Genomic DNA, 19,302 nt, shown 5'->3' with positions numbered 1-19,302 from the left:
GGGGCTGGGTAATAACTGCTTTATGACATTCCCCTTGGTCCAATGTATCATCCTACCAATTTTGGTTGAGATTGATCCAAAGACTAGTTCGCGGAAAGACAAGCAAATATATATATATATATATTTACTTTTATAAGTATAGATTTGTTATAACAACTGTTATGATTCAAACGAAATGGATATGCTGACATAATATGGTTTAAATGATATTGTACGCTGTTCTTCTTCTTGAAAACAACAACAAACTTAAGTGACCAAATAAAGAATATAGTGTTAAAAATGTAACGGGCCTAATACTATGTCTTATGGCAACTATATTGAATTATAATAATGCTTCGTCAACTTGGAAAAAGCGTTCACATCATGTTCTGTATGTGTTAACGTTCATAAAATATATTTTATTTCTAACCTTGAATGTAATAAATATACAGTGTTTTAACATGATAAAAGTTGAAAATTTACTAATTATTTTTCAGTCAAAGAGAGAGGCTCTCTTTTATTAGTAATAGTATATTCTGATACACTGCGCATAATATGAAAAAATAAAAAAGAACAAAATTATCCATAAACAATGTGATTATCCGTTCCAACGTTAGTGCTGTTTCAAAATCAATACTCCCCTGATGTGCAACTTGTGTGAAATTTTGTTCAAATGACAAGGAACAAATTTCTGCAATGCATTTTGTGTGTTCAAGAACCAAACAACTGTTTTATTGCATACTGCAAACATGCTATTACAACAAATTACTTACTTTATACAAAATGTTGAAACACGTGCACTAATTTAATCACTTTCATATTACTTAACGAGTGTTTATTTCACGACTGTTCGATCTTATGCTCACATCAAGTAGTTGTGTTTGTTTCACAGCAAAGCCACAATAAGCTATCTGCTGTGTCCACTGCAAGGAAACGAACCTCGGACTTTAGAACTGTAAACATATCGCTGACCCACCGGGAGACACATCAAGTAAGTACAGTTACTGAATAATTTCATGAATAAATAGCTGTAGTGCAAAATAGTTGAATGTCAGATTTTCTGAGGTATAATTTTCGACATGAAGTGCAAAAGTAGTCTACTTTTATAAACTGTAGAAATGTATTGTCAGCAAATAGTTCTTATTTTTCGTATGATGAGGTGAGCACGTGACGTAATGTTTTACGTATTCAGCAAGAAAGAACAACTAAATTTTAGTGCACATACAAAACAGTTTGTCTTGAATATTTTAATTTGCCGCAGTTGTCATTTAGAATTAATTCAAGTTCTAATTTATTTTCTTTTTTTAGTGTGACACTTTTTCCAGATAAATGCGCTCACAAATACCACTTGCAATTTAATGACAATTGAAAAGAAGTTGAATATTTTGCGTCATATATTGTTAATCAATATTAGTCTCTATACATTGTCAAATTAACTTCTGATAAAACTTTAACTTTTTAAAGCAAACTACTTACATAAATCAGAATTAATATTAATACAGTAAATAATGTAACTAATGTAATATACCAGTCTAACTAGAGTATGCAATGTCATACTCTTAGTTAATAAAAACTTATAGAAAAACAGTAGTCAGTGGTGAGTAATTATATTATTAATATTATATAAACAGATTGTCAGTAATACAAATTTAACTAATATTAAAAGATATATCTCAGTTTAAATTACTTCCAGTGTAACATGATGCTTAATGTTAGCGAAATCTAATAACGAATGGTATGATGAAAATCTAAATGTTGGTAATAATTATTATAAAAATACAAAGAGAAAGTATGTTTAAACATAAAGGCAAAGATCTGCATTTCTCCCTTCAAGGTCATACCTTCACATGCGGAAATAACGATGGAACCAAAATGATCTATGATTAAGTAAATTTTATATTAGTATACCATCTAACTAAAAGTTGAAACTAATAACATACAGTCAAGAAAAATACTTCACACTTTTATAACTGTTAATGTTAACAAAGAATAACTGTTGGATAAACTTGATCAGTGACTGCTAGGCTTACAGTTACAGTATAAATATTTATGACATGTTTTTATATCCATCCCCGTAATTTGATCAGGCAAAGATATATTCCAAAAGTACTTGATATAAGTTCCTATCAATTTTAAACAGAAATTAACTTGCATCTGTTTTTGTTTTCTTATATCCCAGAGAAAATAAAATTTTAAAGTAATTATTCATGATTAATATTTTTTAATATGTATCTTTCTTTTGTATCCTTTTCTAAAATAAGAGGACCATGTACTTAGTGCTTTTAATGATCTGAAATAGAGGAAAAGCAATCCTCTGTACTAGAGCTTGGATCCATAATTTCCAGTTCCTGCTATATGATTTAGAGATTGATTGCAAAAGGTGACATTTAGCTCTGATTGGTTGCTTTTAATTGGTTAATTTTCTCTGTGGACCAGAGGTAAACTTGATAGGCTCAATGGCCTTCAGTCATCTTATTGCTTATTTCTTACATTCTTATGTATATATATATATATATCTGTGTTTGTGTGTGTATATTTCATTTGAATTCAATTGAGGAATGACCATAAAATGAAAATTTTTTTGTTAAATTAGGTATGATTAATCTGTAAATGTTATGTCAATTTTTAATATTATGTTATCTTTCAAAATTATTTTAGGTATTTTTAAAATGTTTGATACTTTTCTTTTCATCCAGTTATTTGGAATATATTTATAAAAAAAATATTTTTAGTTCTCACCAAAGACCATTTAACAGTATTTGTATTTATTTGTTTGTTTGTTTTATTCCTTAGGTACAAACGGGTCAGATTTGTTCCTGGTGCCGCACCAAATCTTGTATAGTTCTTACTTTACGTGTGTAGGGTGTCATTGTACTGAATAATCCTTTCCTTTGTGTTCTTAAGTGTTAACTGTCCATAAAGTAAATTAGTGAGCAATGGAGATGTCACATATGAAAACATGGCAAGAAGTTGTAGATCATTTTGGTACTGATCCAGAAAGAGGTCTCTCAGAAGAGCAGTTCCAGAGAAACCTTGATAAATATGGGCCTAATGGTAAGTCATTATTTCATGCTTTTATACATGGTCCGTATGATCACAAAGAATGCACATGCATGTTATAATAATACATGAATAAGCAAGATAAGAGAAAACCAATCAGCTATTCAATAAAACACCTTACTCATGAAAATATCTACTAATTGGAGATAAATGTTGTGTACAGCATTTGAACAAAGATAACATTATAATACTGGCCTCCCAGTGATTCACTGGTTGTCAGAAAACATGTCAAAAATCAGATTTTGATACCCATGGTAAGCAGAACAAAGACCGACTATTGTGCAGCTTGTGCTTTACATAAAACAAACAGTTATAATACTGGCTGTTTTTTTCTTTATGAGGTGTCATATTCTACTTCCGTTTGAGGAAGGGTTTGTACATATGTGATTCACATGAGAACAATGTGATAAGAAATATTTATAATTAGGTAAGCATTATTTAAGTTAGACTGACTGAACTTACTATTTTTCATCATTCATTTTTTGTTTCCAAGTGATATATGAAATATATATATTTGAATGAATTTGCTTTTGAAGAAAATATTCAAAGTCAACAAAAATGAAGAAATGTGAAAATATGTTACTTGTACTTTCAACTATTAAACATACCAATGCTGATTATTAACATAACATACACACAACAAGGCACCAATGTCCTTGCACATTCACTTTAGAGAACATATAATCTAAGTCCACCCTTTATTTCCCAGAAAAGTATTGGTTCTCCTCTTAAACTCCCACTGCTGATTGAAACTTATTCCATCAGTCAGTTACCTTGTTAGAAAATTAAAACTGTTTTATCAGGAGCCTAACCTGTTTTGTTTTTTTTAAACCTTAAAGTGGTGTCTTCTTGCCCTGTGATCTTCAGAATACTGCACAAAGAAATAATAAAGTTTAATAAAGCAGTAAACTATTCAACCTATATAATATCAGGATCATTAATTTTGTTTTGTAGCAAAAACTATTCCCCCCCCCCTTTTTTTTTGCTGCTGTAGATGTTCAACAAGATCACGGAAAAGGGTAATTTTTCTTCATTCCTATTCTCTTTGATAAAAATAAAATTGTTTGATCTGTAAATTGGACATAATATGATGACTTGTGTACTGAAATCTGAATTGAATAAACTGACTATATTGAACAGACTCTTCTTTTGGGTGCTGATGTGCTCTAAGGTGCTTAAACTGGCATCTGTCCTTTAAGATATTCTCTTATCAGTCTCTAGTTTCTGTTATAGACATCCTGGTCACAGGGAAGTACTTGTGAATCACAATACTAATCTTATAGTCTGGTGTATTTCTGTCAGGATTTGGACTAACTTCTGAGAAGATTCTTACACCACTATATATGATTGTGAACTATGGGGGGAAGTAAGTGGATTCATATTTCAGATACAGTGCAGATGTTATTAAAACAGTCATGCTTTTAGATGACATACTTATCATTGTGAACAACTTTAAATGAACCAAAAATAAGCACATATATTTCACATATAGGTGTGTGTCACAACAAATTATCCACAAAACTTAGGCCATAATCCGTACAGGAAAACTGATCTATTATTAACTATTAAAAACAAAAACCAACAATAATGAGTTTCTTTTCAGCAATTGTTCTACTTTTAAAACATATTGAAATTGGGTCACATTTTTTATGTTGAAAATGTTGAAAACCACTGGCTATAGATTTGTCTAGACCAGTTGTGATGTGAGAGTCTTATTGATCATTCTAGAACCCACAAGAAACACACCGCTAGTATATACATGGTTAACAGGCCACATGATGTGCCATTTCTGGATAGTATTTGTTTATGTGTGCACTTTGACATTATTTGTTTCTTTTCTTTTCGATATTATTTATTTGTTGCTATAGCAACAAGAGATTGTGTAAATGACCCAAACATATTGTTATATTTGTGATAAATTTGTTGTAAAGAAACAAAGGCAAAACATTACAGAATGCGTATTACACATATTTTGGAATAAAACTTAGTGACCAAGACAAATCACGGGATCTGCACAAAGTTTGCACCATTTGTGTGGAAGAGTTGAGACAATGGACTAAAGGTAAGAAAAAGTCTTTGCCTTTTGGAATTCCAGTGGTCTGGCTTGAGCCTAGAAACTATGGAGATGACTGCTGCTTTTGCTCATGTAACGTGTAAAGATACAACACTCAAAATAGAAAGGAAATTTCTTATCCAAATCTTCAACCTGCTATCTGATCTCAGTAGAAATGATGATAGGGATTGTTTTCAACCTGAAGCTTCTGGTGAACCACAACTTTTCACACAATGTGAACTTAATGATTTGGACCTTCCAGAGGATTCTTCAGAGATTTTGGGGTGCAGACTTTAGGCTAAAAACTTACTCTCTCCAGAGACATCATTTTACTGGTACAGAAACAGTGAGAAAGAGTTTATACCATATTTTTTGCAAGAAGGTTCACTGGTTTATTGCAACAATATTGCTGAGTTAATACCAATGCAAGGAGCTGCAGTTTATGAACCAAGTGATTGGCGATTGTTCATTGATTCCTCCAAAAGAAGTCTAAACGATGTTCTCCTTCACAATGGTAACATATGTATCTGTTCCTATTGCTCATTCAGTTCACTTGAAGGAAACCTATGAAAATCTAGATCTTCTTCTTAATAATGTCAAATACAAAGGATATGGTTGGCTACTTTGTGGAGACTTAAAAGGCCATTGTATGTTGTTGGGTCAGCAATCTGGTTGTACAAAGTTTTCATGTTTTGTGTGTGTGTGTGTGTGTGTGTGTGTGAATGGGACAGCAGAGCACGAAATCAGCACTGGATAAGGAAGCAATGGCCATGCAGAGTCAGCCTGATACCAGGATCGAAAAAACATTGAATGTGAAACTTTGGTTGACACAAAGAAAGTCTTGTAACCTCCACTTCACATAAAACTTGGCTTGATGAAGCAGTTTGTAAAGGCCTTAGACAAAGATGCCAACTTTTTCAAGTATCTATTTGGGCAATTCTCAGCTATCTTTGAAGCAAGACTTAAAGAAGGGATTTTTGATGAGCCTCAGATTAGGAAATTGACTTCAGATAAACAGTTCAAAAGGACAATGAGGAAAGTTTAAAAAAGTGTGGATTGCCTTTAAAGATGTTACTGACAATTTTTTAGGAAACAACAAGGACACAAATTATGAAAATATTGTCAATAACATGCTCGATAAATTCAAAGAGATGGGTTGCAATATGAGTTTGAAAGTTCATTTCTTACACTCACATATTGACTATTTTCCTGAAAATCTCGATGCCATCAGTGAAGAACAAGGGGAAAGGTTTCATTAAAACATCAGAGAAATGGAAAGGAGGTATCAGGGAAGGTGGAACATCACCATTACTGCTGGTCATTGAAATGGGATGCTCCAGACACAATACTTAAAAGAAAGACTTCAACACGTAATTTTGAGACTAAAAGACATAGATTTCACAAAAAAATTCAGGATGAATGAAGATACATATTCGTTTGACATCAATGTTCTTCCCTTTTCTTCAGTTTGTTTGTAGTTTTGTTAACAAATATAATAATAATAAAGAATGTTCATTATGGTAAACAAAATAATAATTTGAGCTAAATAAGAATTTTTTTCTTCCCAATTTGTAAAAAAGTCCTTACGTGATAGAAGAAAATGAATATTATTTTTGAAATCTGCATAGCTAAATTATTGAAAATTCATTATTAAAACCAAAACAACTTTTATGAAATTTATATTCACACGCTTGTGTTATTTAAGCAAAAACTTCTTTATGCTATAACTTGGATGAATTAGCTTGGTGATGCAGTTTTTATAATGATCATCATATTGCAAAAGTTTTTATGAGAATATTAAATAATTCCAATAGCTAGAATTCAGAATTTAACAAAACCTAAAATTTTACATTATACGAAGAATATATAAATTAACATAAAAGTTGTACAGGTTTTATGAAATGGCTTTGTTTTAAAGATACCAAAAATGAGCAGAAGCTAAAGAATAGGTGTTAAAGCTGCAAAGTTCTTTTTCATCATTATCAGTGTTTCTAGTATGCAGATACTTAAATATATAATGTAAAGCCCAAAATTATTGTGCTGTAGAAATGAAGAATATTTGATTTTTTTACTGTTAATTACTGCAGAAATTACTGAGATAAAACATTTTCATAATCAAATTATTGTACATGAATTATCATTGAACTTCAGTTTCAACTTGCTTTATTTTATATAAAACATAACTGTTATTGGAAAATTTGTTTCTTTATGATAGCTCTTAAGACTTTTCTATATAAATATTGCAATAGTGAGTTTTTGTTGTTTTGCTTTTTAATTATACTGTTGAAACCATTAAATCAGATTATAAAACTACCCCAATTGGTCTTTTAGCCTGCATAGTTCACCCTATTATATTGTACTGTAATGATCCTTGATCAGATGTATAGCCCATAAGGTTTATCTTTTTATTTCATATTATAAGAAAAATCTTCGATTGGTCATTTAACTCAGAATGTCAATCTTTTACACAATTCTATAAAATTTGTTTGATCAGACTTAACCTGTAAAGCTCATCCTTTTATATCACACTATAAAAGTTATCCTTGATAAGTTGTTTCGCTCATTAAGTTAATTTTGTTATATTATAAGAACAATCTTTTTTTTTTATCAGTCATATAGTTTGTGGGAAGTATATCCAGTTGTCCAATGTACCTACCTGTCATAAGAAAGACATTTATAATTAATATAATTAAGTAAAAACCTTTAAACAGCTTGAATACCATTTCATTAAGTATATGTAGAGGAGGTAAAAAAACACAATGATGTGTGATAAAGAAAAAAATATAAATTACTTTAAAATAGAAACAAGTAACAAATGAGTTTTGAAAGACTGATTGTAAAGAAGAACCATGGAAAGTGCCAATTATAAACACTTAAGTACTGTACAGAGTTGTTATTGTACATTTATAGATTCATTTAAGTGTATTGTTAGAAAGCTGGCACATAAATGAGGTAATATTCCGTGAAGCATTAAACTGGTTTCATGTGGAATATCATGGGAATAGCTACATGCAATATGTGATAATAATTTCATGATACTACTGAATTATGAAATTTTCATTTGGGTTTTAGACATTAAGCATACTTTTGGGTTAACAGTGATGTAAGTTCAGTTTTCATTTTTATTCTTTCTGTTATTTAATTTTCATGAGAATTATATTCTATAAAAACTCATCCTTAGCAAAATGACTTGCTGTCTAATGACTAAATTATAAATTATTTTCTGTTAAACATCTTGTTTAGCCCAACTCATATTGAGAGCAAGTCTAACGCAAAGCTTGTCTTGGTTTTGGTATCCACACTCAGCTTGACTAAAGATCAATCATACATGGTGTAACCAGAATGTTAATAAAACCTGGAGTCTTCTATTGTACCTAATAGTTGAATATTTGTGAATCATGAGATAGAAGGCTCTTTTAGTCATATGTTTTGCCTGTGTTTTTCTCTTTCTTATGATATTAAGAGGAGTAGATTGAATTGATTCTTAGGTAGATAGATAAAAATGCAAATCCTTATTTATATAGTTTATGATTTTCAAAGACCAAATAATAGGTTTTCATTTAATGCAGCAAATTTTCCATACTTGTGTATATTTTAATGTTTTTGTGATATACCATTAATTTTCTAACTATGAAAATCAAACAGAGAAAACTGAGTATAATTATCCTTCAAGTGCACCGTACCAAACAATTTCCCATAATTTAAAAGTTTCAGACTTTCTATAAACAAATGAAATAATTTAAAGATATAATCAAGATGTCCAATCTAATAACTGGTATAAAACAGTTCTTCAAGAAAGCTATCCCAAAATAATCACCTAAAAGGAAACTTGCAGGCTTTCAATATACATCAGTTATTAAGGGAACTACCCTCAAAATATTCAACTAAAAGAGAAGATACAAAAGTCCAGACTGCATATATATATATATATATATATATATAACAAAACACCTGTTATTCAGGAAACTATCCTATTATATTCAGCCAAAAGAGAGGGTATGGAACTCCAGGTTTTTAATACATGTACACCAGTTATTCAGAGAAGCTATCTTAAGGTATTCAACTAAAAGATAAAATATGAAACTCCAAGTTTTAAACACACATGCACACTAGTTGTTCAGAGAAAGTAATCCACTCAAAAATTGAATGTTATTGAATTGAAATGCTGGATTCTTCAACATATCATTAAGCTTGATGAAGATTATCAGCATCAAACTGCTTCAAAATATAATAATAAGTTTGTATCGATGTGTGTTGTACATGCAGTATTATAAAACAAAGTACTTGGTGTTTGTCTCATGTACATATGCAAACTTTTAAAAACAGTCTGAACAGAGATTTGCACAACAGTTTAACCTAAAATTTCAGAAAAGTGGGAATTGAATGTTGAATTCAAATCATCATAGTAATTAGTCTTGCAGTATTTTCAGTTTTTTATTCTATGTAAGATAATCTAGCTTTGAGAGTCTGAGTTGAAAACTTGCTTGAAATGTATTTTTTAGTTTGTACTAAAATAATGTTTTGTAGTTTGCAATGTGTATCCAAATTTAATCCATTGGTAAAATTATGAGTATTTGTTAAATAAAACCATGGATGTGCTACTAAATGTTAGGTTGATAAATAGATTTTATCATGTTTTTTTTTACTAAGTAAGGAACATATATTTTCTTACTGGAACAGTTTTTAGTTACAGTAGGAAAGAGTATTTGGATAGTCTTTGTATTTTATATAAAAAAAAAAACAACTGAAGAACTGTAGCATTAATGTTTCTTCTTTTTCTTTATTAATTATTGAAATATGGACAGGAAATAATCATGTATCACTAAAATAGTCTCCAAGAATATTTGTACAATAACATATATCTAATATCACCAGTAATGCCACTTCCTTCATTGGCCCCCATTTATTAACAGTGTTAAGATCTTTCATTGTTCTGTCCAACATTTATTAACAGTGTTAAGATCTTTCATTGTCCAAAATTCATTAACAATGTCAAGATCCTTCATTGTCCAAAATTCATTAACAATGTCAAGATCCTTCATTGTCCAAAATTCATTAATAATGTCAAGATCCTTCATTGTCCAACATTCATTAATAATGTCAAGATCCTTCATTGTCCAACATTCATTAATAATGTCAAGATCCTTCATTGTCCAACATTCATTAATAATGTCAAGATCCTTCATTGTCCAACATTCATTAATAATGTCAAGATCCTTCATTTCCAACATTCATTAACCATGTAAAGATCCTTCCTAGCCTAACATTCGTTAACAATGTAAAGAAATAAATAATGTTTTAATATGAAATGGGGTTGGAACATCAATGGATTGAGTATTAATATGATAGTCATATGAGTCAAATAGTTGTGTGTGTGTTTACATTTCTTTTATATGTACATAGACAATTTAGTAAAATTCTGTTGATTTTAGGTGTTGTGTGTGAAAAGATATTTTGTTTTTGTTTTGTATAAATGCATGCATAATATAGTGTTCAGTTTGTTTTTCAACTGGTTTAGATTTGTTTTAATTCTCTTTTCTATTTCTAATTCCAGAATTACCTGCAGAAGAAGGTAAGAGTCACATTTTCTGGTTTTAGACCTATAGTAAATTAATACTTGTTTCATTTGTTTAAACTGAAGTTGATATTTCGGCATCAATATGCTAAGAGCTTACGATAACAGTGTTTTAAAATAGGTAATGTTTCTGTTGTATGTATATCAAAATTATTGAATTAAGCAATAAATAATTTACTATTACGTATGAGATATGTAAATATCTACATTAATTGATAAATACGAGCTTATCAGGTTCTCATTTATTTTAAAAAATCATTTTTGAATGACATTTTTTTACTGTAGTATTACTGTGAACTTTGTACTAAGAATATATATATGTAGTATCTATTAAAAAGTATACTAAAAATTAAATCAGTATTTGAAATTTAAGATAGTGGAAACAAAAATGCATACACTTTTGTTTTGTAAGAAAGAATTTTAATGCATGATGAATTGATATTAATTTTCTATTTTTTTTATATAGCAAAATTTTGCAGATTATTGCATTGCATAACTGTTTTACAGTTTCTATAACAACTATGAGTTAAAGTATTTTTGTCTTCCAGAATAATGTTCATATCATTTTTTTTATTTGATTTAACAAAAACATATTATCTATGAATAGAGTTTTAATGACATGTTATTATTTTGGAAACCAGTATTGATTGCAACCTTATGTGTCACACAATATTTTTTTATCATGTCTGTACTAGTGAAGGAAACTTAAACACATTTTGATTAGTTAGTAAACTTAGGTTTAATTCACTCTTGATTAAGTTATATTAAAATCTATTTTACAGTGTTGGAAAGTAAGGTTTTTTATCTAATTACTATTGTAAACTGTAAATGAATAAAAAACATTACTTTTCAATAGCTTACAATAGTTTTACATACTTGAGCAAGGAAGCACATTATGCTAGAATAATAATAAGTAGGCAAGCAATGATTTATAAGCACGATGAAGTGATTTATTTATGGTGGAACATACTCATGTTTTGGCAGACCAATTTTCTGTCAAGAGATGTATGTTCCACAAGAAATAAGTCATTTCATTATTCTTAGAAATCTTTTTTTTTAGCCTAATTATTATTAATAGGTTTCCATATTAATTAATAATGATGCATTAAATCTAAGGTCAACAAAAACTTTTATTATCTACCTACTTAAAAGAATATTTCCACATAAACTAATAAAAAAGATGTTCCTTTATTATACAGGGTCTGCTGAAAAAAGTCTAGGGATTTTATATAGTTAGATATTCCAAAGTATTAATGAAAACCATTGTCTGTTTTATTCAAAATGAAGATTAAGGATTCAAATTTTAATGATGAACAGATGGACGATCCAACAGCATTCTCTTATTATTGAGTTTTATTTCAAAAATGAATGCTCCATCATTGCTGCTAAAAGAGCATACCTTTGAGAACTTGGTGTTAATGTTACTCCCTCTGAACATGTCATCAATGGGAAGTGTGGTTTCAACAAGATGGAGCCACCTGATATACAGCATGAGCAACAATGGCAATGTTGCATGAACTGTTCCCAAACAGGGTAATTTCTTGTAATGAAGACATAAGTTTATGGCTTCCAAAATCCCTGGATTTCTCAATGGTAGACTTCCTTTTGTTGGGTTACTTAAAGGATCGAGTGCATACCAACAAGCCACAGACACTGCAAGATTTGAAAGATAACATAAAGACAGAAATTAATGGCCTTACATGTGAAACTTTAACCTCTGCAGTGGAAGGTGTCATCCTTAGAGCACCCTAGTGTGTATCAGTTCATAGTTTACACCTACTGAACATAATTTGAAAGATAACATAAAGACAGAAATTAATGGCCTTACAAGTGAGACTTTAACCTCTGCAATGGAAGGTATCATCTTTAGAGCATGCTAGTGTGTATCAGTTCATAGTTTACACCTACTGAACATAATTTTTTACAATTAATGGTTACAAGAAATCTTATTGAGCTATAGTTTCAATAAATAATGAACACAAATTGTACCAACAGATGTTGTTGTTGATTACTGCAGTTTTAAATCCCTACACTTCTTGTGGAAGACACTGTACTCAATGGATTTACATAATCTTAAGAAAAAATATCCCCAGGAGCTTTTCATTTTTTAAAATTAATATTTAATTCTATATGTAACAAAAAAGTTATGTTAGCTTTCACTTTTTTTGTATTATTTAGGTTAAAATTATCCTTTTCTAGTTTTCTGTTGTTTTGACATAACAAAAATTGGGCATAAATCATTACTAATTTCATATTTTAAAAGATTTCAAGATAAATTCACAGACTAAGGATTTTTTTTTTACAGGTAAACCATTATGGCAGCTTATTTTGGAACAGTTTGATGATCTGTTAGTAAAGATTTTACTTCTAGCTGCAGTGATATCTTTTGTAAGTATCTTTTATTTTCATTTTGACTTAATTTTGATATTAATTTAACCACCAGCACCACATCTGAAAATAAATTGTGATTCTGTTACTGATCTCTGTGAAGTACAGCTAGTTGTATGTACAGCTGAATATATTTAGTTTATTTTAATTATATTATAAGTAATTAATTTTAGTGTGTAAATTTATCAAAAACTAAAACTGAAGACAATAATTGAAAAAAACAAACAATGAGTTTCACACATTTTGATGCAAATTACTTATCTTATAATGGATACTATAGCTGAAAAATCATGTTACCAAATCTCTGTCATGATGACACTGTGTATTCTGTTTTATATTATAAAAAAATGATAATAATTAATATAAGGCAACTGTGAAGTTGTTTAAAATTACTGTTTTTAGCAAGGTAAATGCTTTTTATATTTTTTTTTTTTTTACAAAACTTATCTGTGCCACTAGCTCTATGCCAGAGTCTCATACATATATTTCTAAAATATTTGTTTAATACTTGAATATAAAGTTTTCATACCTACTGGAATAGAGCCCTACAAAGAGTTTTTTAAATTTGTTTAAGAACTTAGTTTTTTTTTTTAAAACTGTCAGTCTTGTGTACATTAAATATTTATTAATCTTGATGTATGTGTTTCACAAACATGTTACACTACTGGTAAAGTGTGTCTAAGGGTTTTGACATCATACAACAGGAAGAGAAGGCTTGTGTGGACGACTGAAAATTGGGAGATAACAGCAGTGAAGGTCGTGGGCATTGTTAACAGTGCATGCATACTTGTGAGCTTTACAAGCAATGCACACAATAGTTAACTTCAGTAGTTTCATCTTGACAGAAGGATGCCAATAATCTTTAGTTGTTTGTCATCAGGGGCATGCACAGGAATTTAAATTTGACTGTTGTTGAGGGGGGATGTTCAACACAAACATATTTCATATATAAAAAAGCCATATCAACACACATACGTAATCATAGAAAAAATAATATTACACTCACCAAAATGACTGAGTCCATATGCCTAGAGTTATTGAAGGGGTTATCTGTTTGCAACCATTTTTGCATGCCCTGCTTAACATTCATTCACAATGAAGATTATTTTCGTTGTCTGTCAAGTCCTCACTGTGGCATACACTAAATTAGTTATAAATGTATTGTAGCAGTCATTGTATATTAAATAAGCAAGTTTATTGGGAATATTTTTGTGAATTTTCTAAGAAACTTCCAAAACAGTTTGTTTGGTATTGTAAAAGGATAAGTTTAGCATTACAATTCAAGAGATCAATGATTATTTGATATTCTGATATTTTAAAATGATTGAGAAATTTTAATATGCTTAATAACACCACCAATTATATAATTTAATGTTACCTTAATATAAACTTGGCATGTGATCTAAGACTTGTGTTGAAAACTGCACTCCTTAACTGGTTTTAACTAAGTAGATATAATGAAGTGACAGTTCAAGGAGATAAATATCATGTTAATTGCACTGGTGAAATATATTTACTTGTATCTTTACAGTTTGTCATATTTCATTACATATGTTTACACTTGCCCAAGCTTTCCTTTTAGATCAAGCATTCAGCTTTATCATGTTATGTTTGTGCAGTAAAAGTATGGTCAGATTCTTCTTATCATGAGTGTTTAAATTATATCATACTTCAGTTTCACTGAAATAATTTCCTTCTTCTCTTTATATTAGTTTATAGATAAGAATTTTTTTTTCATCTCTTGTATCAGTACTCTTGTATTGTTATTATAGTCAAGATGAGATAGAAGGTGATGAAACTGAGAAAGACTGTTTGAGTGCAAGCTTATCTTGAAACTACAGGTGAAGGTCTAACCTGAACAAGTAAAGCAGTTACCACAATGTGCATGTTTTACATACAGCTTTGTATTCTTGCTAAACCATTGAACTTGTGTAATGAACATTATCTTGTGATGTATCTATGTGACTTCCTTTTTTTTTATGTTATAAAAACATAAATCTTGAGAAATTTGCTCTATTTACAGTTCTAAGCCATTACTTTTCAGGTACTATACCAAATATTCATCATGCTACTAAATTTTAAGGATCACTAGAGCACAAAATTCATGTACAGACAGATTTTGGTTTCATGGAGGGGATCAGTCGTTGTGATTAAAAGAGGAGTCATGTTCAAGTTTACCTTGATTCTTGTTATATCAATGTAATAGCAGTTTGTTGCAGTGACAAAAAATATTTTCTCATTAAATAATTAATTACATTTTACTGTAATGTAAATATTAAAGATAACTTGAGTACCAGTTATTTTATAACATAGTGCTAATTACAATTTTAAAAACTACATGATTTTCAGTTTTTGGATCTGATGAGTAATTAAATCTAATGAACTGCTTGTTAATAAAAGGTTGAGAAACTTCACATTAGTGATAAACTGTATGATAAAATTTAAAATAACATTAAGAAACAGATGTGTCAATGGACGGAAACAATAAGAAATACAATATTGTTGATTACTTAGAACAAGTAAAATACAAACGTATATTAACTAAAATAAATTTTTTGGGTTCTTATAATGTTATTCCACTTTTTTTATTAATTTGAAATGCACTTTTGGTCAACTTTATGTTTTTCATTTAGTTTAATTGCCTAATGAGCAATACATGGACTAGTGGTTCACATGTCAAACTGTGAACCTGAGGATCCTTGGTTTATATCCTATTACCACAAAAATTGTGCTCCGTGCTTTGGGGCTGTGGTCACATTTTAAAATAGACAATCAAATCTCACTATTCAGTTAGAGTAGCCCAAGAGTTGGTAGTGGATGCTGTTTGACTATCTGCCTACTTGCTAGTCTATCACTTAAAAATTAGGTATGTCTAACACAGATACTCTGTTTAGCTTTGAGCAAATATCTTGTACAAACAGTACTTTTTGTATGCAGACCAGTATTTTGTTTCCTGAGTGTCAGTTGTTTCTGTCCGCTTGTAAATCTTGTTTTCAGCAGTTTGTATTATTAGAGGTGTCTTACAATGTCTGTTGTTACCAACATTTTGTGTTGTTAAGGGTGTTTTACTCTGTCTTGTTATCAGCAGTTTGTATTATTAGAGGTGTCTTACAATGTCTATTGTTATCAGCATTTTGTGTTGTCAAGGGTGTTTTACTCTGTCTTGTTATCAGCAGTTTGTATTATTAGAGGTGTCTTACAATGTCTGTTGTTACCAGCATTTTGTGTTGTCAAGGGTGTTTTACTCTGTCTTGTTATCAGCAGATTGTATTATTAGAGGTGTCTTACAATGTCTATTGTTACCAATTGTCTGTACGGGAAACAAAACATTAAAATGATAAGATAGTGGAGAAGCAAATCATTCACTGTATCTTGTTTCCACTTTCAACATATATATAACTCACGTTTCTAGTATGTCTTACGTATATTTCTCTGTATTATATAATTAGTTATTCGTCAGTGAGCTCAGAAGTTTGTTGACGCTTTTACGTGTACCTTATTGTAGAATAAAGTACAGACATTTCACATCTTTTGATACAGCGATTAAAAATATGAACAATCTTGCCTATCTTGTCATTTCTGTGGTTTTGTAAGTCTTCCTATCTACGAAGAGCCTTGAAAATTTATATCTCTCACTGAAGTAGTTTTAATCTTATTAAAATAGTTGTCTACTTCGCAAATAAAGTACACCTGCATGATTATGTTAATTTCGACAGCTTGTGTGCTTCCTATCGCACATCAAATGTTGTAGTCCTAACCAAAGGTACCATCGTGTTTAGCATGCTAATTATTGTAATTAATTAAACGATAGTGTTTGAAATCCAAAATAACATTTTAAATGTCGCTGGATTTTGTTTTACAGTTTCGGATTTGTTTTACCTTTAAGGTATCACTGCTAGATGGCGTTTTTAATACGGGAACTCGATTTCACCTAGTCACAAAATCAAACGGGAAAAACAATAACACTTTTTACGTTTTAACCTCCTCTTTTTCTTGTCATCTAGCCACGAAAAACAGAAAAAATGCCCCCTCCCTCCCATTGGCACAACGGTAAGTCTGCGTACTTGTAACGCTAGAAACCGGGTTTCGATACCCATACTGGGCATAGCACAGACAGCCTTATGCTTAACTACAAACCAATAAACCAACAGAAAACATCACACTCTTTATATATTAACATCGTCGTTTTCTTGCAAACGTTTTTGTATAAATAACAATGCGCGTTGTCTTAATTCTGGGGAGAGAAAAGTTCGGGGTTCGATGAAAGCACATTCTGCATTTTTGCTTAATACAAACAACAACGTATTTAATGACTAAATAGTAAAGGGGTCTGCGCATCGCTCAGGAAAACATTTAAAAGGGTGAAAAATTCGCCATTTGCCGAGCGGTACATTCTACATTGGAAATTGTATTTTATTATATATATATTGTTTATTTCCCATTTATTTGATCTTACAACAGTGAATTATTGATTCCTAGTTTAACAAAAATTCTAACAATCTTGCCGATTGGGCCTATTATTGGTGTGATGATTTGAGATTACAGTGTATTCGTCAGTTAGGACCTACACGTAAGCTTACATGTATAATTATTCACCAGGGTCCATACACCTGAATGACACATTCTCTTCAATTCAATCCTTTTTCAATGTCAAAGGCTATTTAGGTTTGATAGGTGAATTCCCACTCCTCCATTTTTTTTTTGAACTTGTTACAAAGAAAGTACAGTATAGCCAAGTTATGTTAAAGTATTTGTCTTAACAAATTAGTCTCCTCAGTGGTAAATCTCTATGTGTATATCTAATTTTCATTAAAAACTATTTGAACAATCCGCGAAAAAAATGTATGTGTAAATGACATGATAAACTTAAGTAGCATGCTGTGTAATTTTATATTATTATATCAGGCCTGATAAATGACATGATAAACTTAAGTAGCATGCTGTGTAATTTTAGTTTATTATTATCAGGCCTGATAAATGATATGATAAACTTAAGTAGCATGCTGTGTAATTTTAGTTTATTATTATCAGGCCTGATAAATGACATGATAAACTTAAGTAGCATGCTGTGTAATTTAGTTTATTATTAATCAGGCCTGATAAATGACATGATAAACTTAAGTAGCATGCTGTGTAATTTTAGTTTATTATTATCAGGCCTGATAAATGGCATGATAAACTTAAGTAGCATGCTGTGTAATTTTAGTTTATTATTATCAGGCCTGAAGTGTGTGTATGGGAAGGTATTTATGTACGTATGTCGGAAATAATTTCTTTGGTATATTTAAACATGGTATATATTTTAAATCATTTTATGTTTCAAGCTCGTTATCAAGGTTATAACCAATATCTCATTACATTATATTGACTAGACTGGCACCAGCTTAAACTGCTCCGTTAAAAAATATAAACTACTCTGAGTCGTAGTTACTGGTATACAATACTGTGTTGATTTCCTCTGAAACTTCCGGCCTTCCTTTCCGCTAAGTCCAAGTTGTTTTACAGCTGGAATCCGGGAAAAGAGCGATTAAGACTTACTGGTATGCATATTACACAACTCAGCCTATAAATAAAACAGGAAAACATTCATACATAAAAAAAAAGAATATTATAAAAAAAATTTGGTAGAATAGTGATATACGGGCTTGATGTGTGGTTTATTACCACAGGCCCTATACAACGCCTTATATACCATTCCGTATATAAATCTATTTAATACTGACATAACTCACATTTTCGAAGAGACTTGTACATTGAGCGTTTAGCTAGATATTATTACAAGTTTGTAACACACTCGATGTTCTGGTATTCTGAGACGTCGATGTCAACGGTTTATTAAAACACACGCGTTGTACTGGAGAAGTTGGAAGATCAAACTTTTTTCATTTACTGTGTATTGAGCATGTCTGTTAAAAACATGTTATATTTCTCGTAATAGAGTGAACTATCTATAGACCCATTTTCACGAGCCTAATTTAAAATGTTCATACGGACTTCACATTCTTTGAAGATCTACAAACGGAATCATTTCTGGAAGTCGAGTCTTTTACAATCGATCATCATGATTTTTGTTTTGTAGTCTGCCATCTTCACTGTGTGATCTTTGTATACGTAAACACTCATCAAGAGATACAGGAATTTTTTTTTATCAAAGTTGTCGTCTCGTATGACCGATTTCAGGTGGGAATTACAAACAAGTACAAGTAACTACAAGGTGTGTTTTACTTTCATGTCCTCACGAAGTCTC

At 30.4% G+C, this 19,302-nt stretch overlaps 1 protein-coding gene across 2 annotated transcripts in view; it reads left to right on the top strand.

Annotated features, from left to right (window-relative positions):
• The window catches only part of LOC106460569 (calcium-transporting ATPase sarcoplasmic/endoplasmic reticulum type-like), a 90,883-nt gene that overhangs the window by 6,036 nt on the left and 65,545 nt on the right, over positions 1-19,302 (top strand). For both annotated transcript variants that reach the window (XM_013920287.2, XM_013920286.2), the window contains exons 2-4: positions 2,773-3,033; positions 10,647-10,664; positions 12,973-13,055. In XM_013920287.2, coding sequence (XP_013775741.1) covers positions 2,916-3,033; positions 10,647-10,664; positions 12,973-13,055 — 219 coding nt within the window. In that variant the 5' untranslated portion in view covers positions 2,773-2,915. The remainder of the gene's footprint in view (positions 1-2,772; positions 3,034-10,646; positions 10,665-12,972; positions 13,056-19,302) is intronic.

This window comes from Limulus polyphemus, unplaced genomic scaffold (genome assembly GCF_000517525.1).
Source record: "Limulus polyphemus unplaced genomic scaffold, Limulus_polyphemus-2.1.2 Scaffold796, whole genome shotgun sequence".
Classification (NCBI taxonomy): Eukaryota; Metazoa; Arthropoda; class Merostomata; order Xiphosura; family Limulidae; genus Limulus; species Limulus polyphemus.
Note: the sequence above shows the minus strand (reverse complement) of the source record. Positions and strands in the feature narration are given on the sequence as shown.